Source organism: Arvicanthis niloticus, chromosome 7, assembly GCF_011762505.2.
Source record: "Arvicanthis niloticus isolate mArvNil1 chromosome 7, mArvNil1.pat.X, whole genome shotgun sequence".
Taxonomy (NCBI): Eukaryota; Metazoa; Chordata; class Mammalia; order Rodentia; family Muridae; genus Arvicanthis; species Arvicanthis niloticus.
Genome location: NC_047664.1, coordinates 20,720,336 through 20,742,439, shown reverse-complemented (window position 1 = coordinate 20,742,439; position 22,104 = coordinate 20,720,336). Strand labels below are relative to the sequence as shown.

Sequence of the window (22,104 nt, the reverse complement as noted above, 5' to 3'; positions counted from 1 at the left end):
CTAGAGACATTTCATCAGGAATTATGAAACAGTAAGTTTCTAACAAAGTCATTTTTTCTATATTTCACAGTCAGAATTCTTGTATCTGGAGAAAAAAACCTCCCTTGGAAACTACTTAATTCTCTTGAAATATAGTTAGCAAAAGAAAGTTAAGACAAATAGCTTCTTCTTTTCCTTTATTTATTAATATGGTAAGTGAGCTAAGGTCCTATTCACCACCAAAGGCAATTTTTATACTACCATTAATTCATGATTTTTGATATATTTGATATTTTAAACCCTTTCAGATACTTACTTTTAGTTCTGTAAATATGCCTCCTTGTTTTCAAAACTTAATGTTATAAAAGTTATTCAACAGTTTTCTTTATAGTAATATGCACACACTTGAAGGTCAAGCACAGGATTCGGTCTAGATTGAACTCTCAACCTACTCAAGCCTTTCTCCAGGAAGACCATATAGATTCTGTTTCTTTGATCAATTGTTTTCCTAACCTGTTGTCAAATGTATAATGCCTACAAAAAGAGTTAATGTCCTGATTCTACCTTGATCTTTTGATGTTTACATCACTGATAGCTGTAATATAAAGGCAGAAAGTCTGTCAAGTGGGGGAATGTCCCCCGTGCTCAGCAGCTGTTCTACTGCAAGCTACAGCTACATTATCTCTTCAGGTACATCATCAGCTGTCTACAACTGTAAGGATGTTTCTTTGCATCTACGAATTCTTTCTATTCTTAAATTGTTATATTTTTCACAAATTAAGAGCAAACCTTCAGAAAAGTTATTATGTAATAAAGACCCTTTTATTCTTTATCTAGATTCAAACAAAATTAATATTTTAACTTAGATCATTACTTCTTGTGATGACTGCCTCTTTCATTTATTAATGTTCTCATCAATCAAGTCACACTAAAAATAATTACAATTTTTATTTTTGGTTTTCTTTTGTTTTGTAACATTTGCTTCATATGTTCCCACTATGTGGCCAACAAATGGTCAAGTGAATGCTACTTTTGAGTGTTGGCAGGAATACTTTAGGGTGTATTGCTATTGATAACTAAACAAAGATTGGTCCCCATTTTAAAACTTTTTCCTTTGTGAAACTGAAGTAATCAGTCAGTTGTATGTCCTTGCAGGACAGTAAGAATGAGTGAAGCATGAAGTATGCATTACCAACTTTTATGAACACTAACTCTTTAGTGTGTCCACCTGTCAAGTGTGTACTCTTATGACCATCAAGGGTTTCTTCACTTTAAGTTTTTCCTCTGTTTCCTTGTTTGACTGGCCTGAGGAGGGGACCTCTGTGCACTCTGTAATGGGTCTTTTGTTTGGTGTGCTTGTTATATATTACAGGATAATTTATCTGTGTTGGGGTTGGAAAGAGCTAGGTCATCTTTTGTGTAATTCCACACAAGTGCACCAGAAACATCCCTCTTCCTCATGCAGTAAACAATAAGCTAGTCAATGACTTTCATATTCGTCACCAATAGTGCACCCTAAAGTTGTCCTGTCAACAGAATTAGTGCTAGTTCCTGTTTCTTGTTAACTTTAATCTTTATCAGGCTCTCAGTAAATAAGTCATATTTGTCATTTAGCACTGACACCTGTACGGAATGAATTTACCTCATTCATATGCTTTTCATGTCAAGTATATTTTTGTATTTAAAGGAAAAATAGTAATTCAATCTTCACTAGCCACAAAACTATAAATATCTTAATTTGGTTCCTTTATTAGATCTAAAAGGACAACTTTGCACATTGGTTTTAAAAGACAGTATTTCTTTCTCCTGGAGCTTCTTTACAAAACTATTTTTATCTTTGCACTGAACTCTGAAAAAAACTCAAGAGGAAAACAGAGCCATTCTTGATATGAGGCTGCAGGCTCTTTGAGCTTACAGGATGTGTTAGTACCGAGGAATAAGAGGAACAACTGTCATATGTTTTAACTGGAGCTGGACACGATGGCACCTGCCTATAACTTATCAATCAGGAGGCTGAAGCAGGAATATCATGATTTCAAAGTCAGACTGAGCTGTACTGTTGAGACCCTGAGCCAAAACATGAAATGTAATCAAACAAGGCCCAGATGTGTACTGCTCAGGCTCCAGGACTGGAAGATGGGTAGGGTAAGCAGGGCATCCGGAGTGTAGGATTACAAGAGGCAGTTACAGATCCAGATGCAGAGGGCAAGTCCACACTTGCAGTATCTAACAGGAAGTGTCTTTAAGTTCTGTACCTTATCTTGTTCCTCTGAGCCACACAGTATTTATGTCCAAATACTTGTTAAAAACTGATATCCGTATGTGCTAGGGAGGTTTGGGGTGATGTCTCTAGATTTTCTCATTAATACAACTATGGTCTGAAAATTAGTAGATCTTTCAACTTCAATACCATTGGTTTATCTTAATTTTTAGAGGCTCTCATTCAGCTCAGGCTGTCTTCAAACTCACTAGTATCTATGAATGATCTTGATTTCCTGATCTTCCACCTTTACCTCCTCAGTGACAAAACCATAGACAGACATGCATCTCCAACAAGAACAAGAACAAGCTTATTCTTGTTCTTCTGTTTTGAGTGTGTGTGTGTTTATATTGGGGAGGGTAACATTATTTGCCCTGTGTATATGTCCAAGGCAAATCCAAGGCAAAAGAACAGGTAGCACACACATGTACCCCATGAGTGGTACTGAGGTAGGACACCCTAGTTGGTCTTACAGCCAGATACCTCAAATGATGTGTGGTCCCATACACCAGTCAATAGAAATGCTGAGTTCCCATCTTGTCTACTGGTACTTTACCTTTGAACTGAGATGATCACACCTATCTTGTTTTTAACATAACAATCTATGATAATGAGGTAATAAATCTTTTGTAACAATACATACACCCATGGCCAAGAGCTATCTAAAAATGCTTGCCAAACTAACTTTTTGACCTTACACATGAAAGATTTATTCCTAACCAAACTGTTTTATATATTATTCCAATAGTGTTTTACTTTTCCAAGAAGTTAATATACATTAAAACTTCTTTAAGACCGTAAACACCAAGTTTTAATATAAAAAATAGCAATATTGAAATTCCATACACTTTTTTATTGCTTTTTGGAGAGTATTATGCACTGCTGGCTAGCTGTTAATTTAGAGATCCACTTGCCTCCACCTCCAGAATGATGGGATTAAAAGTGTGTGGCTACCATGCTAGGCTAATCTCCTTTTTGTTTTTGTTTGGTGACAGAGCTTCACCTATTAGGTCAGGCTGGCTGGCCAGCAAGCCCCAAGCATGCACCTTGTCTCCATCTCTGAAGAGCTGAGATTACAAATGTGCCACCAAACCCATCTTGTATACAAACTCAAGTTCTCATGCTTGCACACCATCGTTTCACTAAGTGAGCATCTTTCCAGCCCCACATTTTACTTTCAAATCAGCAAATGGCTTTTTAAAACCTTATAACAATGGTTTTAATTAATTGGAATTAAACTGTATAAAAGAGTAAGCATCAATACATGTTTGTTTTTTAAGTTTTTTTTTTTTTTAAAGAATTGTATATTGCATTTTTAAATTACTTTTATTTTTTACAGTCCAGTTGTTACCCCTGCTCCCGGTCCTCCCCCAGTTCCTCATTCCATTCCTCCTCCCCGTCTCCAAGAGGATGTCTTACCTTCGGTGAAGTAGAGAGATCTTTCCCCACAGAGACAACTGTGTTTTCATTTACTCCGGTCTTGGGTGCGAGGGCTGGTAGGGCTGGCGGGGCTGGTGGGGCCGGTGGGGCCGGGGCCCTTCTTTTCACTCTCCGCTCAGTTTCCCCTTCTTGAACTGTATTGACCAAATTATTTGGAGAAGTTGGCTTAGGCTCATAAAAAGGATTTGATCTAAATGAAAGAAAAATTATCATTAAATGTCTCTCAAAACTGGTTTATTTCCATATAAAGTAATTAAAAATATTCTGAAAATTGCTTTCTCAAAATGAAACCTAGAATTTTGAAATAATAACTTTTATCTTCTGATCCATTTCAATCGAGACTTAGAATAAATTTCTCTGTCTTAAAAGTACTAAAAAATAAGATAATGTTCAATTTCAACGACTGTTATGCAGAACCTTAGGAAACTGACATTTAAAGATGGAGACTACATCTGTTCTTGACATCCAAAAATAATAAATGGAATAGAAATGAGGTTCTTGTTATTGTCTTATGTTGTGCTTGCTATTGTTTTATTTTGTACTCCTTACTGTTTTATGTTATGCTTGTTACTGTTTTACACTGTATTTGTTATTATTTTACATTGTGCTTGTTACTGTTTTATGCTGTGCTTGTTATTGTTTTACATTGTGCTTGTTATTGTTTTACGTTATACTTATTGTTTTATGTTATACTTATTGTTTTATACTGTATTTGTTGTTTTACACTCTACTTGTTACTGTCTTACGCTGTACTTGTTACTGTCTTACGCTGTACTTGTTCCTGTCTTATGCTGTACTTGTTCCTGTCTTATGCTGTACTTGTTCCTGTCTCAGTTGTCACCACTCCACAGTGGCCACTGGCTACTGAACAGATCTGACTCTTCTCATTCATGCACCTCACCCCCTCCTTCCACAATGAGATCTGACAACCTATATGGTTGAGATTGAGACTCAACGTGATAAGTTGAAACTAAAGACAGTAATGCAAGAGAAAGGTGCTTTACCATCAAAAGAATTGACTGAACAGCTGAGGCCAGCTGGTCAATCAGGAGGAAAAGCACCATCAACATCCTCTGCACATTTTACAAGCACTGCCTTCTTATTTTACTCCTTTTAAGTGTTTAACTTGTCTGAGAGAAACAGACAGACAGAGAGAGAGACAGACAGAGAAACAGACAGACACTGGGATTTTGAAACCTCAAATCCCACCACCAGTGATACACCTCCTCTAACAAAGCTACAGCTCCTAATCTTTCTCACACACGTCCACTGACTAGGACCAAGCATTCAAATATAAGCCTATGGAGGCCACTATCACAAATCACAACTCTGTAGGACACAAAGGGGTTGGGCCAGGTTTCAATGGCTGTGCTGCCCTTCTCACATCAAAGCATCAGATCTGCTAACAGAGAAGACCAGCCTTCATCCCCACCTGACAGTATGGTGGTCAGGGAAGGGAGAGAAGGTACATGCTGCAGGGAAATGCTGGTGGGATGTGCTGAGATCAAGACAGTCCAATGTGTACCTTAGCTAGTAAAAGGCAGTATGGCCAGAGCCCCATTTTTTTGTTGTTGTTGTTCATATAATTTTAAAAATTGAAAAAAGGAGGAAATCAGCTGTTATCCCATGGGCCTGCCTTTGCGTGCACCTCCCATGCCCCACTCCCTTTCCTTCTTTCACCACTCTCAGTTTTTCAATTATGTCACATTTTGATTATAAGAGGATGTGGAGAGTTTCTTTTCTGGTACTGTTTATTTCATGTTCTATTTGCAGAGGCAGCTCTTTTCCTAGATTTTGGGAATTTCTTTCTATGATTTTACTGAAACTACTTTTTATATCTTTGGTGTAAAATTATTCTCCTGTGCCCGTAATTCATAAATGTGATCTTTTTGTATGTTCCAAATATTGTGTATGTTCTACTGATACATCTTATTAAGTTTATTATTGTGCATAGGGGTGCAGAAGAGTCTGTCTATTTTGGCATTCTCTGTATCACTGAACAAAAAAGGATTTTTACCTTTGTACTATACATTTGTTAATGTACTTGTTATATTATTAACTATCTGTCCACAAAATAGTAAATAAGTATAAAAATACAAATATGAATTTAAATGACATTATTTGTTATTATTACTTACTCTTTGGAATTATAGAAAGATGACCAGTGTTAGTTAGCTCCAAAAGGATTGACTAAAATATACAGAAAATACAAAACAAGGATATAATAAAGTTTGTAATCTTGTTATGTAGAAAATGTTTCACTGGAAAACAATTTATATTAGTTAAAATGGATGTGTAGCTGAATTAACTGGAGGGGCTTCCTTGAAAAATAAAAACAACAGACAGCATACCAGAAATGACAGCATATGGACCTTCCAAAGGTACTTCAGAACTGCTCTGAGGCTTATTAGCTTCCTTCTTGCCACATAAACTGAAACAGCTGTCAAGCACATAGACACCTGAGAACTCTGGGCAGGTCCTTCATGTAAGGACACAAGCTAAAGAGCAGCAAAGGGACACACCTTCTCCAGGTGCTGACAGATATGCTGGGGCACTGAAGACTGCTTTACACATCAAAGACTAAGCACTATTTATTGGTACCTATACAAGTTTAGGTCACAGGATACATGAAGGACTTGGAGATGGAAGATGAGTCACTGAAGCTTTTACTTGGTAAAAGGTCATAAGTTTATTACTGAGGTAATGATATAAAAATGGAAGTTCTGTGCCACAGTATCATACCTACAAACTTTTGGAGAGAAAAGATGAGAAATAGGAAGAATTAATTAAATACCACCTAAGTTCTTCTGGGAGTTATACACTAGTGAAAGTGTAAAGTTTAGAACTTCAGTAAACATTGTTTTTGTTTTGTTTTTAAAGACTTTTTTTTATGGATTTCCATTGCTAACACCAAGTGACTGAGCAATTTAGAGCACCTTTAAAAGGCTGACTTGGTCAAAAGGAAACACCTAGTGTTCCTACTTTAGTTTTTACAAAGGCAGTTAAAATGTTTAAGTAAACACTGCTGTCTCCTTAATTTGTTAATAGGCGACAGCAGGGTGTGTCTGCATGTGTTGTGTAATGGTCATGTATCTGGGAACGACTGGATACTTGCACTTAAAGTTTGTATTTACACTCAGGTACTCTAGGTGTGTGGCTCTTACTCAGCACCTACACCACCCATGAGAAACTTCATTTTGATCAGACATTAGCTGTTCAAAGAAAACGAGTAGAATAACCTGAGCCAATGTTTGACTGGGCTTGAAATGAGATGGTTTGTATGTTGTAACTCTAAGTACTTAAGGAAGATACAGCTTTTCTAAAAATGTAGCCATAAGACCATAAAATATAGGTAAGACTCTCCTTCTCAGCCGTGTGTGTGTGTGTGTGTGTGTGTGTGTGCGCGCGCACATGTGTGCATATGTGCATGTGTGTGTGAACCAGTGTGTACATGTGTGTAAAAAATCTATGTGATCATGTATATACACAGGAGAAAATGGTTTAGAAACATAGTTCAAGAGCATCATAAAAAATCAGATTCCTTATTCTATTAAACAAAGACCTCAAATACTTAAAGTTGGTCATTACAATTTCCTTCAATAGCTTCCTTCCTAAAGCAACAGTCCCTGTGCTCCCAATCGTTGCTGCCTTAATGGGGTTTCTAACAGTGACGCTGTTGCTCCTTGCTAACAAGTAAATCAATGTCTATTGAACAGTATACACCCTAGAATTCTAGTAGAGAGTTCTCACAATGAGTGTTGATTGGCCCTCCCCAGGACAGGGCTTATACTTTCCCCCAGACACAAATCAAATTTCTAAACTTTCATTTATCAAATGATGTTTTTTTAAAAAAAAAAAAAAAAAACACCACTTCAACTTACATCCCTATTCCTAAAGATTTTTCCTATGAAGCTATTTTTAAGGAATAATGCTTTTCCCCCTATATTTAAATGTTAATGACTAAGTTAATTTTTCCAAGAAAAGCAGAGACCCACTTCAAGGAAACATATCATTGTTACTTATACTATTTATGATTAAATATTTTACAGGTCTTCTCTGTCCTGTACATGGGATTCACATCAAAAAGACTCCAAGCCCAAGAATTCCAGGCAGGAAAGGACTCGTGCCATATTTCTTATAATAAAATTTAAAAGTCTTGTTCCTATTAAAACAAATTTAAGTGCCAATAATACACAATGAATGATCCAAACTTGAGTATAAATAGGTAGGTTTCACACAGTGTGAAAACTGACTGCTACAATAAGACAATATTCTGTTCCCACCAAAGTTTCCTTTCCAAAGGAGTCCTCTTAGTCTCTCTTGTTGTCTGGCTCCAACTAAAACACTACTTAGTCCATTTTTCTCACTACAGTCTGTACCTCCTAGAAGTTTTAAAGAACAGTATTATATAATATGCACATTTTGTAGTGTGGCTTCTTTCAATCAGGATGATGATATCTTAATTCACCTACACAACAAGCATATCAATAATTTCTTACTCCTTATTCCTAGGTAGAATTCTACTATAGACACTATGATTTTACACATTTGCCTACTGGTGGACATTTGAGTGCCCCCATTTTTGTTATAATAATTAAAACTATTAAAATGTTCTTGTAAAAGGGTCTCTCTATAAACATTTTCATTTATTTCTGTAGGTGGGCCCACACGAATGGAATGGCTGAGGGGAAAGGTAAGTATATGGTTGATGATTCTGGAGGTTAGTAACGTGTACTCTAGAATGGCTGATTAAGAGTTCTTTATAAGTCAGTGACCTCATAGCGTTGAGAAGACTTGGTATAATCAGTCTTCTAAGTTTTAGCTACTCACGTGGGTGTGCATTACTATTACACTGTGGCTTTACTTTGCATATCCTTGAAGACCAGTGAGGCTACGTTCCTTTCCAGTCCCACTACCGACCTTCCTTCTTTAGTGGCAGTGCTTGAATTCACCCATTGCCTTATTCAGTTTACTGAAATGTTATAGTATGGTTTGCCTTTTTATTTTTAGGAGGTCTTTTCTCTTTTTGAATCAAAATTAAAATTTTTATTTTCTTTAAAAGAAATCTTTGCCTAGCCCAGGGTCACTAAGATTCTCTTCCAGCTTCCCAATGACACCTTTAATATTTTAGTCCTCCTTTTATGTTTATGATGAAGACAACACTGAAGAGTCCCAAGCTGCCATGTGGGTACCGGTAATTGAACTCAAGGGCCTTCTGAAGAGCAATAAGAGCTTTTAACCACACTGAGCCATCTCTCCAGCCAAAAAAGATCATTTTCTAATTGACTGTCACTGTTAAGTTTTCCAAAATTCGTCTTTAGTACCCCCACGGGTCTGTTTACAGACTCCTTTCCATCTCCCTAGCTCATCTTTATGGCAACATTACAATGCTTTGGCTAGTGACTTAAAATCAAATAGTTCGTCCTCAATTTGGTTTTGCTGAAATTCCTATTTTGAGTCCTTTCTATTTCTAGGTATCTGTTCCAAAAACCTTGTTAAATATTACAAAGAAGTCCGCTAAGATTTTGACTGAGGCAGTAATTGTGGCAAACAACATTCAGTGTCACCTTGGCAGAATTAATGAAGACTGAGAGAACTGGCAGAGAGAGGATTGAGTGTATGTGGCAGTGTTTCCAGAGAAGACCAGCAGCAAGGCTGAGCAAATGGAGATCTACCCGCAATAAGGGCACAGACAGAAAACAAAGGAAACTAGGTCAGTCTTTCTCTTTGACAAATGCTTCCCCCAACCTTAATCTTGAACATTAGACTTCTCTTAGCCTTTGACTTCCAGAATGTGCACCTGTGACCACACCGTTCCTTGTACCCCTGGACATCGACTAGCCAGGTTATAGGCAATCCCAAAGGCTCTAGCTTGTAGATGGTGTGGTTTTTTGGACTCCATAATCATGTAGGCCAATTTTTCTAATAAATTAGGTTTCTCTTGCCTCTGTCTCCCTCCTCTCCTTCCTCTTCCTTCCCTTTCTTTCTTCCCACCTCTTGAACTCTGATAAGGAACTACATCTGTAAATCATGTGGACAAAAGCCTGACCTGGGCTGCAGATGTGACCATCTCAGTACTCTGTTCTCAGGGGACAGATATTGATCGTCTTTATTCTAATTTATTATTTTTTGTTTGTTCTATTTTAGATACTTTTATAATTATTATTTTCTTTTTGGTGCTGGAGCTCAAGCCCATGCCCTTGCACATGGGTTGCTATTGAGTTACATTCTTATTCCCTTTAAACAATATTTTTAAATGTTCATTTCTGATTGTTGTCATATAAATAAATGTAAACAAATTTTTATATTTATCATCTATCTTGTAACCATGTTAGTTTAGTTTTCAATTCTAGGAAAACTAGGAAACTCCCTGTGATTCTTTACACAAACAGTTATGATATCTGTAAAAAAAAAAAAAATCAGATTTATTTCCAAGTCACAGTGTCTGGGAAATTAATAATGAAAACACCCACATTTTCCCATCTAGCCTCTACTTGGTGCTGCCATACATGTTAGGAGTAACGTGTTATAAAACTAAACATTTATTACTTAAGATCCAAACAATTTCCTTTTGAAGAGATTACAAAATAAGATATAAAGTTTATACGTGTGTATGTATATATTGACATGTTGTCATCTTCCATGCCTTTCCTCCTTACAGTCACTCAGATTTCTAATTAATGACTCTTCTTACTGAAGATCTTTCTTTAAGCATCTTATCTTTCTGAGAAAATATGATGCCTACAAATCCTTTCAGCCCTGGGCAGGAAGAGAAATTTGTGTTGATGGGCTCCTGGTTTTTAGTTTATTTATTTTTTCAGTATTTAAAAAAAAAATTACCTCACTGTCTTCTGGTTTGAACTGTTTTTCTTAAGAAGTCTTTCTTCATATTGCTTGTACCTGGGGCTCATTCAGCTTCTAGGACTTGTAGGGAGAAGAGTGTGTGTGTGTGTGTGTGTGTGTGTGTGTGTACCCATGTTTGTACATGTAAGTATATATACACGTATATAGATATATCTGTGTTTTCTTGTATTCCTTTCACTCTCTCCTTTTGCTTTTTAAAATTCCAGTTACATGTTAGGCTACTTGAAGTTATCTAGAAGTTCATTGGTCCTTAACTCTTTTTCTCTCCCCTACATTGTAATCAGAATAATTTTAATGGTTATGTTTTTAGGTTTGCCAGTCTTTTTTTCTGCAGTATCATTTAATGTGGCATTACCTCCACCCACCTCACATACATTGTATCTCTCACCCCCTCTTTAGATACACTGTATCTCTTACTCCCCTACACACTTTAGACACATTGTATCTCCCCCACCCCACTTTAGAGCATTGAATCTCTCACCACTAACACACACATTAGACACTTTGTATCTCTCATATCTGTAAGTTCAACTTGTATATCCCCCATCACTCATGTTCATGTATTCCTTCTCAAACTTCTGAAATATATTTTTAATACTTTACTATACTTGTTAATTAGTTCCATTGCCTATCCTGTCTCTACACCCATTGCTAATGACTTGATTTTCTTCTTATTACAGTCAGACTTTCCTGTTTCTTTACTAGCCTGACAAATTTGTTTGTCAGAAAGTATGAAATTTATAGTTTGGGTGCTACATATTTTCTATTGCCTTAGATATTTTTAGGCTTGAGTGAAATTTGGTTTATTTAACTTATTTAAAGTTAGACTAATTCTTCAGATCCTGCCTTATGCTTTTGAGGCAAGCCTAGGGAGCTTTTGGTGTCAGCTAACTTGGCCACCAATGAGGCAACACATGTCGAGCATTCTATCTCATGTCTTATGTTTCGAAAAATCTTTCTCTTTGCTTAGTGGAAAAACATATACTACACTCCATCCTGAAAAATTTCCCACAACTGTTCAGTGTGCTTCTTTATCATAGAAAATCTACTCACATGTATGCTCTAATCAGTACTCAACTCCTCTCTAGTGCTCACTTTGCAGATTTTATTACCTTGGTTTACTAATGTTGTCTACAAATCCAAAATATGTGTCCCCAATTGAGGGAGATTATTGGGCAATGTGTGAATTTTTTTCTACCCCTAAAAGGCTGGAAAAATTTCAAAATATGAACTTGAAGAACGACACCTTTTTTCTTTCTGTTCTCTTGTGGATTATTATCCCTTGTAGTTTGTGTTCAATGTCTCAAAAGCAGTGTTTCAAATATTTTATTCTATTTTTTAGTTGCTCAAGGCCAGATGCTAAATACAGTCTGAGTTACTGTATTATGACTAAGAGTAAAGTTTAGTTGTTGCTCTTTAAGTGCACTCAAGGCCACAAGCCATCGGCACGAGGCAACTCCAGATCATGATGTGAACATCTGCCCTTTATCTCCACTGCAGACTTGAGCAAGATGGCAGCTCTGATCACACTGTATTCACACTGAGCTTGTGATAGGCTCTTTTTAAAAATGTTGGGATTGTGGTGTTAAGTATTTGAAGAAGTCTTTTGATCAAATCAGTATCATATATAATTCTATGGTTCCTGCAACAGAATTGAAGTAAATGCCTACAATTTTCTATCAAAACTATCTAAATACCATTTATAAAAGAGTGATGAGAAAACACAATTGGAATTCTAACTAGATTCTACAGTCTTCCATACTTGGTGTGTCACAGTAGGTAGACATATACCTTCATGAAAAAAAAAAAAAAAAAAAAAAAAGGTTAAAAGTGAAAGACTTCTGATGACCAGGAGTGTAAGATGTTGTCTTCTGCAAACAGCAGGAGTGTTGGTCCCCCTAACTCTCAACAACACTGTTGCCTGCACAAGAGCATGCCAGGAGACATTACACCAAGGATGGAGGGCATGGAATGTTCATAAGTCCCACCCCAAACTGAAGAGCTACAGGCAGTCAACTGCAACAAAGGGAGGGAAAAAGAGAGGGTTAATTTCCTTCTGACACAAGCCCTAAGAGGTTGTCCAAGCCTAAGTGACCAGCTATAAGTTCCTGTAGATACAGGCAGCACTAATCAGATCTGGTAGGTTATTGTTCTGGGTAATCATGAATGAAACAGATATGAATTTGAGAAGGGAATGAGGGAAAAGGTAGAAATTATGCAATACAGCATATTCATGTATGAAATCCTCAAAAAAAAAAAAAAAGATAAAACAAAGAACCTAACTAAAAAGGTATTCTCAAAAGAAGTTCTAGTAGCAGGGTGAGTTACACGCTAAGTTACACAATGCATAGGAACATTTTTAACCACGCAGGACTATTTCCAAAGCATTTCCTTAAGTTAATCCATGGGCTAAGCCGTGCTGACGGCTGGGTGAGGAAGGGACTTACTCATCCAGCTCCTCTTCGTTCTTCGGACTATCAGCATAGAGGTACTTGCTCATATCCACGGGCCGGAGGTTTTTTCTTCGTGTAGACTGAGGCGGAGAATCCTTTATCATTACAAAAGTTTCTGGTTCATCAAATGGGTTCAAATACTGTGGAGTCTGTACACCTTTAAAGGGATTACAGCTGTTATTATAAAAAGATTCTTCTGTTTTTTTAGGTGAAGTTATTTCAGTGATTGGTTCTATAAAACAACAGCAAAAGACAGGTTAAACTAACATCAAATGATATCCTCTATTTTTAATGTTTTGAAAAGTAGGCAGTCTTGAATTAATGAACTCCAAGGTTGAGAGAGTACAAAAGCAATAATGAAACATGACTATATTTCATTTAAAATATATCATGAAGAGCTAAGAAACCCTTATTAAGCTCAACAAAATAAAAATTGTAGGATTTTTGCCTCCTTCTTTAGGACAAGAACTCTTGAAGGCTGCCTCTCTAGATTGTTTGTCTCGTGGCAGTCTCCAAAAGATTGACTTTATTTTAAGTTATGCATGCATGTGTATTTTGTATGTGCATGTGGATTCTGTGTGTGCAAGTGCATTTCTGCACTTGAGTTATATCCTCTAAAGCTGAAGTTACAAGTGACTGTGAGCCTCCTGAGATGGCTGCTATGAGATGAATGAGGGTCCTCTGTAAGAGCAGTGCATGCTCTAATCTCAGAACAGTAATTAATTTATAAATTACTTAATTTAACGAATTTAAACAAAATGGAGAGCAAAAGAGGAAGATACCTTTTCAGACCTCCTCATGTGTCTCTTCTCTGAAGTGTGTAACATAGCATGATAGCATATAAACTTTAGAAGTTTTAAACTACTTGGAAGTGCAGAATCACTGATTTTTAAACGAACATAAAAGTAGATATTTTTAAGTGATACTTGGTAGTGCTACCAGTGTGCATCATCTAGTTATGAAAGCACATATTCTGGACTGTATACAGCACAGACTCACACATCACTGATGGGGAGGGCAGGAAGGGAGTGAAGCCAGGGCCTTGTGCATTCTATCATTGGACTATATTCTATCCAATTCTAACCTCAACTCTTTAGAGCCAATAGACTTGAACCTAATTAACAAGAATAGCATAAAGAAATTCAAGTTGAATTGCTGTATTAAAATCATGTGGGTAGGGTTGGAGATTTAGCTTAGTGATAGAGAGCTTGCCTAACAAGCATAAAGTCCTGGGCTCAGTCCTCAGTTCTGAAGAGAAAGCACATGAGAGAGAGAATTAAATCATGATGGTAAGCTCACAAATGTGATATACTAAATTCACTTTTAAAACACTCAAATTTTAATTTAAAAACCAATTTGGACACAGTTTTGGTGATTAGGGGTTTTCTAAAGTGAAACAGGTCAAAAAACATAGTATATTAAAAATAATTTAAATTATCCAGACAACTCTAACAATAATTTTAGTAAGAAATAGAAATTCATTATTGAAGTTCTGAAAAGCAACTTGAAGGCTCAAAGAGCCTGAGTCTGGATTCCCCCGCATCCACACAGCAGTCTCAATAAATAATTGCTGGGGCGTGCAGGCCAAGGGAATGGAGATAGGCAGATCTTAGGGACTGTCACTGTAGCCTAAACTGTAAGCTCCAGGTTGCAGAATCTGTTTCAAAAAAATTTAAATAAACAAAAACTAAAAGAAGATGGCAAGCAACAGAGGAAGGTATCATGGCTGACTTCTGCCCCACAACTATTACCACTGTTACAACCACAGCAGAGAGAATTGTGATTGCTTTATAAGTAACATGGCAAACAGCTTAATCTAATTATTATTTTAAAAATATCAGGACATATAACATGACTTTCTGCTTCTCAACCCAGAGATTACAGACCTATACCCCCGAGTCTAGGTTTTTATGCAGGTGCTGGAGATCTTTATCTGCTGAGCCATTGCCCCCAGTCCCTCCTCCTTTAAAAGACTGTTTTATGTATGTATTTGATTATTTTCCCTATGTACCTATATGTCTGATACCCTTGTGGTCAGAAAAGACCATGAGATCCTTGGAATTGCACTCCCAGGCAGTCACAGGCTGCTGTGTGGCACTGGAAGCTGACCTCTAGGCCTCACAGCAGCAGCCGCTGGTGCCTGACTCTTGAGCAGTCGTTCTAGCAACATTTATCTTTTGAAATGGGAAGGTCTTATACTGGCCAGGCTAACCTCAGTCTCCTGGGCTGACTGGACTTCTTGTTTCCACCTCCTAAACAGTTGGTACTGTAGCCACAATCTACAAAGCTCCATGCTCAGCTTGAAATTTTCATAATTTATAGCCAAATGACTTATATTTCATAAATTAGCCTAGAAATTGTATTTTGTTCTTGCAGCAAACAAAACAAAAACTAAACCAAAATTCCCCTGAGCTAAGATTTTTGTATACCATGGTGAAATGGTTGTACTTATAAAGTTATTCATAAAATCATAATATACTGAAATGAATTATAGGAAATAGTTTCAATAATGGTATATCTTTTGTAACATAATATTGAAACACTATTAAAATTTTCTATTATAATGTAAAGAAAGTATTTTCTGTCCTCTATAGGCAAAGAGAACATGCAAAATTTCCCCTCAATTTTTTATTAACAAGTTTCAGAGCACACATGCTTAAGCGATGAAAAACTGGTCAACAGAAATAAATTTTTAGTGCTACTTTCAAGATTATAATTATAGAAACTGATCTAAGCAAATTTATTAGTCATCAAACCTAAAGCCAACAAGTAGGAACGCCAATACGAGCTCCATGTGTGTGTGTCTCTTAGAGAAAGAAGATGAAGTTGGGTGGGTAGGGAGATTGGGATGATCTGGGAGGAGAGAGAGGGAGATTGGGATGATCTGGGGGTGGGGGGAGATTGGGATGATCTGGGAGGAGAGAGAGGGAGATTGGGATGATCTGGGAGGAGGGGGGGGAAGATTGGGATGATCTGGGAGGAGAGAGAGGAGGGGAAATGTATATTCAAAATATATCATATGGAATTCTCCAAGAACGAAATGTCCTGTTTTTTAATAAAGTGGGCAAACTGCAGTGTACTGACAACAGGCAGCCAAGAACTTCAGAGCATTTCACACACACAGTAGCAAACACAGTGACTTCTAATCGGGTCACTGAGACATTGACTGTTTCCATTTAAAAAGAGGTGAATGAATGAGAATTAATAGTGTTTTAAAAACCTACTAAACAACTAAAATATGTTTTTCTTCCTCAAACACCTTTGTTTATTAAGGAAACAACTTTTGATTTGGTAAAAAAAATTATTCCTGGGAAATTACTTATTCCAAAATTTCTAGTGGCACACAGTAAAGAGAATAACAGTTGCTACTCATTTTATTAACTTTATACACAAAGATAAATGAGTTTGAGTACGATTGGCTTATTATTTCCAAACAGAAATTAGCAATCTTATGTGACATCACAGAATACATTACGGGACTACCCTTTCCACAAAGCAGTTTCACGTATATTTAGCAAAGTTACATATTTAATTTTAAAATAAAAAAGTATCTATGCTAGTATCTTAAATTATTTTTATAATATTTTTAAACATACAGACTTAGACATTGCAATGCATAATTAAAAGCAACATGTGTGGTCAAAAAGACCTGTGTCCATTCACCTCAATTTTAGATCACTGACTGAGCCTGAGCCTATAGAATCTAATCTACATAAAGTGGCTGCCTCTGAGACTTACTATAAATTTACTGTAACATTATTCAAATTTTAAATATGCTCATAATCTATAGCTTACAAACAAAATCAAACCCCAGTAAGCTACACTGACAAATTTGGTGAAGTATGAGAAATGAAGAGAAAGGACCATGAAACAACACCTCAGAAGGAGCGTTCCTGAAGCTCAGACTGCATCCTTATCAGTCGCAAAGTCACTTCAAGCTCATGAAGATTTCATAAGAGCAGTCAAAAGATGTAAATGGTAGTTAATCGATCTTGCATTCACTCTGAACAAGGAGTTTAATTAAACAGCAGTCTCACTCCTTCAATGGCCCTTATTCAAGCATTAAGAGTTTAAAATGACTTGGTAAGAAAAATAATTTACGGGGAAAACTTTTGGTTTATTTCTTACAAAATAGGATTATGCGTGTGCATGTGCTTGTGTGTCTGCACATGTGTGCGTGTATGATGGCAGCAGTTCTTCCTTCTCTGCTCCACGCTCTCACATGCATACAACTCACTCTCACTGCTGACTGTGGTTCTCAGCCAGAGACAGGCAGCTGGAATAGCTGGATGCTGGATATCAGAGTGAAACGGCTGAGTGAAGAGAGAAACACCTCGATTTCATCAGTATCAGTGTGTCCCTCAGAGCAGCTTCCTTCAGACGGCCTGCCTATGTTTAGACAGCTTAAGTATAACCACTAGGTAAAATACTGTTATCTTAAGACCTTTACTATCTTTTTGATCAAATGGATAGAGAGGATTAATCAGCGATCAAATGCAAGTACTATTAAATACAGTAATATTATAAACAACTACCACCTTGAGAAAAAAATTCTGCCCCCACAGCTTGAGAAAACTCAACTGTTCAAGGACTCTTTGTGGGTGTCAGTGTTCACTGTTACTTGCTGCAATAAGAAGCTTTCTTGCTAAGGGTTTAGTCATGCTCTGCTCTGTGGTATGAACACTGTGTCATGAGAAGTCACTTCATGCAAAATAAGTGTGTAGACCAACATGTTACCTTCTGAGTCAGGATCTCCAAATGGATTTAATTCTGTTACATCAGGTTCATCAAATGGATTTGTATTCACAGTGGCCAAGTCCTTTTGTGCTTCATCCAAAAAGTTAAGTGTGTTTATAAGTTCTGAAAATAAGTGCATGTGTAAAGTTCATCATAGTTATAATGGATCAGGAGTTTGGGTAATTCATGAAATATTTTAAAATATTAAAATTCACATTAATAATACCTGCAAATAATAAGACAGTATTTTATGAGTGGCAGAATGCCAGTCGAGTATTTTGTAGTACACCAACATACGAAAAGAAACCAAAAGGAATGTGTTTTAACATGGGAATTCCATCAGATAATGACATATAGTAAAGAAACATTCTATGTCAAATAAATTTAATTTTCAGTGCTGAAAAAACTTGTAGGAAACTCTTTTAAACAGGTCAGACACAAATGCTCTTGAAGGCGCATGCACAACAGTAAAGTGTAATAAAAAGGTAATGTGCCATGGGATTAACACTCGGGATGATTCAGAATAACTCACATCAATTTGCTAACAAACTTGTTAATGATAAGGTCTGTTATCTTGTTGCAAGATGGTGAACTACAAATTACCAAAGAGAACATTCAAGAAATTACACAAGGACAAAACTGACAGCTAAGCAGACAGAAGTCAGAATGTAGCAAGTCACAGTTAACACAGGCAATCAGAAGCAGAGGGAGGAAAGCTTTAGACCTTCAGAGGAACTGGCTGATTTAGCTGAGGGCATATTTGCTTGCTTTATGCAGTCGTCTTGATCTTCATCTAAGCTGCTCAGAGCATTCAACTGGTTTACAATTTCTGTAAACAGAAGCCAGTCAAGACAAATGTACGGTCAGGTCACTTAACTAAAGAGCTGTAGAAGCATGCTGTTATCAAAAACAGACAGGAGATATTTGATTAATAAAGAAATACATTCAGAAATGTTACTTTGATGAACTATAACAAAGGTAAATAACTGGGCATTATTGCAAGCATTTTACTGTTTTTTTAAGTAGTGGCATTTTTATTAGTAGCATAGTCACTATGTTAATAAACACAAAACAATAACAATAAATAACATAAGAGGTTTATACTGGATTTCAGCAACTCTTGGAAACAGAGCAATAAACATCTTTGGAGAGTCAGTCACTATTTGTCTTGCAAAATTCTTAATGTAAACCAAAGACTTTAAGAATATATCTATCTGAATAAGTACAAAGTAATGCTTCAGGTTCTACTATGTTAAAAATCAGCAAGGAAGGCCTAAGAGCAGAACATAGCTACTATTGCTTCCTCCTAAAGCATACTACTTACCCACAAAAGACAGACTGAAGACAAGGATAAAGGAGAAAACCACACAACTAATTTTGTATATGAAAACTGTGTTTATACATGAATCATAAGCAAAGTGAAAAGCCTTACAAAGGTCAATTGTTTAGTCCTCAGCATTGCCAAAGTTAAGCCTAGGAAAATGTTATATATGAAGATATGGATCCAGACCAAATGGATCCAGACCATTTCGTGGCAAATAAAGAAAACAGAAATATACAGCAGTTTAAATTTAATATCAGTACAACTGTTCCTTAGCACTATAAATCTAAGTATGCAATAAATTTTATTTGAACCAAATCAAACAATCCATGTTTGTGATAGGATTGCATTCATGCATTTAATTTTTTGAACAAACATTTATTTATCAGTCTGTGCCATGGCTTTTGCTTGGGACACAAGAATGAAAAGAAACAAGACTTGTATTGTCCCCAGAGAATTTATATTCTACAAAGACACTAATAAATATTAAAACATACTTAATAAGTGACTACCAAAATATTAGGCTTTCAGAAATGTTTTGTTCAAACTTATTTGAACAAAATTAATATCAAAAAATCAATAAATTGGGCTGGAGAGATGACTCAACAGTTAAAAGCACTGGCTACTCTTCCAGAGGTCCTGTGTTCAATTCCCAGCAACCACGTGGTGGCTCACGACCATCTGTAATGGGATCTAATGCCCTCTTCGGTGTGTCTGAAGACAGCTACAGTGTACTCATATACACAAAATAAATAAATAATTAAAAATACACTAAAAAAAAGCTTATGAATTTCCTATATCCAAACAAGAAAACAGATTTTGTATGAGTAAAATTGATTTTGATAGTAAAAGTCAACCATCAGAAACAGGGAATAAAGACAGATAAACCCAACTGAACTATACAGCCGTTCAGTGAAAGATTCAACTTGTGTCTGACTAAAAATGTTTTATTTTATCATGATAATTCTTAAAACCAAACTTTCTTGCATTTATTTCTTTTGTGGGGAGCAGGGTATACCTGGTAGAGGACACAGAACAACTTGCAGGAAGTGCCTGCCTCTCTTCTATCATTTGGATCCCTGGAACTAAACTCAGAACCTGAGCTTCACAGTAAGCACCCATCCACACTAAACCATCTCTCCAGCCCTTACTGTGCTCAAAAACATTAATAAAAATATTTAACACTGTTTTACTTTTAATTATGTATGTATCTGTGAGAATATGTATACAAGTCGACTGCAAAAGGCCACAAACTCCAGAAGAAAGAATCAGAATCCTGAATCTAGAGTTATGTGGTTGGGAGCCTCTAGATATGGGTGTTAGGAATAAACCCAGATGCACCTGGAAAAGAAGCATATGTTCTAAAGCACTGAGCCGTCTCTTTATATACAATAATGCCTTTAAATCTTGCTCTGGAACTTGGGTTACAGCAAATTTAGAAGGAAAATTCATACTTTCCTGCCTACTAATCATTCAACTTAGTAATTTTTGTAAAATCATGAGTTGAAAGAGTAGCAATGAACTTTTTTCTTACTAGTTGTGTAATTTTTAAAAATTTGCCAATGATATATTTTTAACTTTGAAAATAAGCAATGAAATAATAAATAATGCTAGCAGCTAAGATATATTAAGCAGCAAGAAAGGCTTTACACATATTATCAGTCAATCCTCACAAACAGCCTGTGGTGTGCTTGTTAATATGTGTAGTTCATCCTGTATATTAGTATTGTTTATTTGCTTACAGTTCCAGGTATGTAATTGCTTGATTGAAAATTTTGAAATAATACTCAAAGACATGGTTTTCTTTATATAGCTAGGGAATTTTAAACTATTATATGTGTACAAATCTAATCTCAAAGAGTATAAATCCACCATGAATTAAGTATCTCATAAAACTGTAGGAAAATACTGAATCATGAGGCTTAGTTGTCAATTTCAAATATGAATATTGTTCCATAGAGTTTTAGGTACAATACAGAATATATTCAAATATCATCAAAATAAGTCTACGAACTATATTGTTTATACCATAATTGTCTGAATGTTTCTTCATTAACAACCCACGGCATTTTTTTTCCTATTCTTTTCATTAATGACAAATTGTCCTGTCCTTTCTGGTCTCGTGAATCTACCCTAAGCTTACTTGAGTGCTTACTTTACACCTAAATCTTTTGCTTCCAGAGTTGTTTCTCATACTAACGGAGTGCAAAGGTAATCCTGATCATCTAGGCCAACATTCCTTATGTGTGATACAAATAAATGTTACTCCAAAATTTTTACACCTTCAGAGCAGTGGCACTTCTTTATTAAATGCTGGTCTGAGCCCATGCGTGTCCTCATGGCTTCATGTTTTAGGGGACAGGCAGGTCGCTTAGGTAGTGCCATGCTGTGTATACAATGAACATTATGAAAAATCTCACATTCAACAACCAGAGAAACAAAAGAAGCAGTCTCAGGTCAGACAGCTTCCTGGAATTTTACTCACGCGTGAGCTAAATGCAAGACCAAAAGATATTAATTTATAAAACAAAAAAAGGAAATGAAGGGCATTCCATGAGCATAGAAGGAAGCAAAGGGAACTTGACATATTCGAGGAATCAGAGGTGTTTAGGGCTTATCCCAGGGGTGGAGAGTGCACCATGATGAGGCTGGCAAATGTTCAATCATGAGCGTTGCTGTGACCCTCCTGGAAAACATGCACTTCGCTCTGAGAGCTATGGGCAGCCACTGCGAGATGTGCACTTTGCAAACCGTCTGGTGTTTTGGGTGACTGCAGAGGGCAGCCCTGGCACTGTGACCACAGCTACTTAGCTGGAAACAATTTGTGAAACTTCCTATGAAAATACTTCAACATGCAGTTGTTATGTGGGTCTGGAACCTGAAATACCTAGTTTTGTTACATAGTTATCCTTCCAAAAGTATTCTTTTGTTTCTTCCAAATCGCCTATAATTAATTTTTTGTTTTTATAATTAAAAAAGCTAATGGAAATTTTTTAATGGACGACGTTCCCAGGAGACATATCACTGTGACCCAATATATTTATGCTATA

At 36.4% G+C, this 22,104-nt stretch overlaps 1 protein-coding gene across 11 annotated transcripts in view; it reads right to left on the bottom strand.

Annotated features, from left to right (window-relative positions):
* Nucleotides 1-22,104, bottom strand: part of Ehbp1 (EH domain binding protein 1) — a 280,423-nt gene that overhangs the window by 128,192 nt on the left and 130,127 nt on the right. For 6 of the 11 annotated variants that reach the window (XM_076938041.1, XM_034508572.2, XM_076938039.1 and 3 more), the window contains 4 exons: nucleotides 18,458-18,562; nucleotides 17,734-17,856; nucleotides 12,991-13,153; nucleotides 3,659-3,869 (listed from right to left, as the gene is read on the bottom strand). In XM_076938041.1, the coding sequence (XP_076794156.1) occupies nucleotides 3,659-3,869; nucleotides 12,991-13,153; nucleotides 17,734-17,856; nucleotides 18,458-18,562 (602 nt within the window). The remainder of the gene's footprint in view (nucleotides 1-3,658; nucleotides 3,870-12,990; nucleotides 13,154-17,733; nucleotides 17,857-18,457; nucleotides 18,563-22,104) is intronic. The other 5 variants (XM_076938043.1, XM_034508576.2, XM_034508577.2 and 2 more) reach the window with 1 other exon arrangement.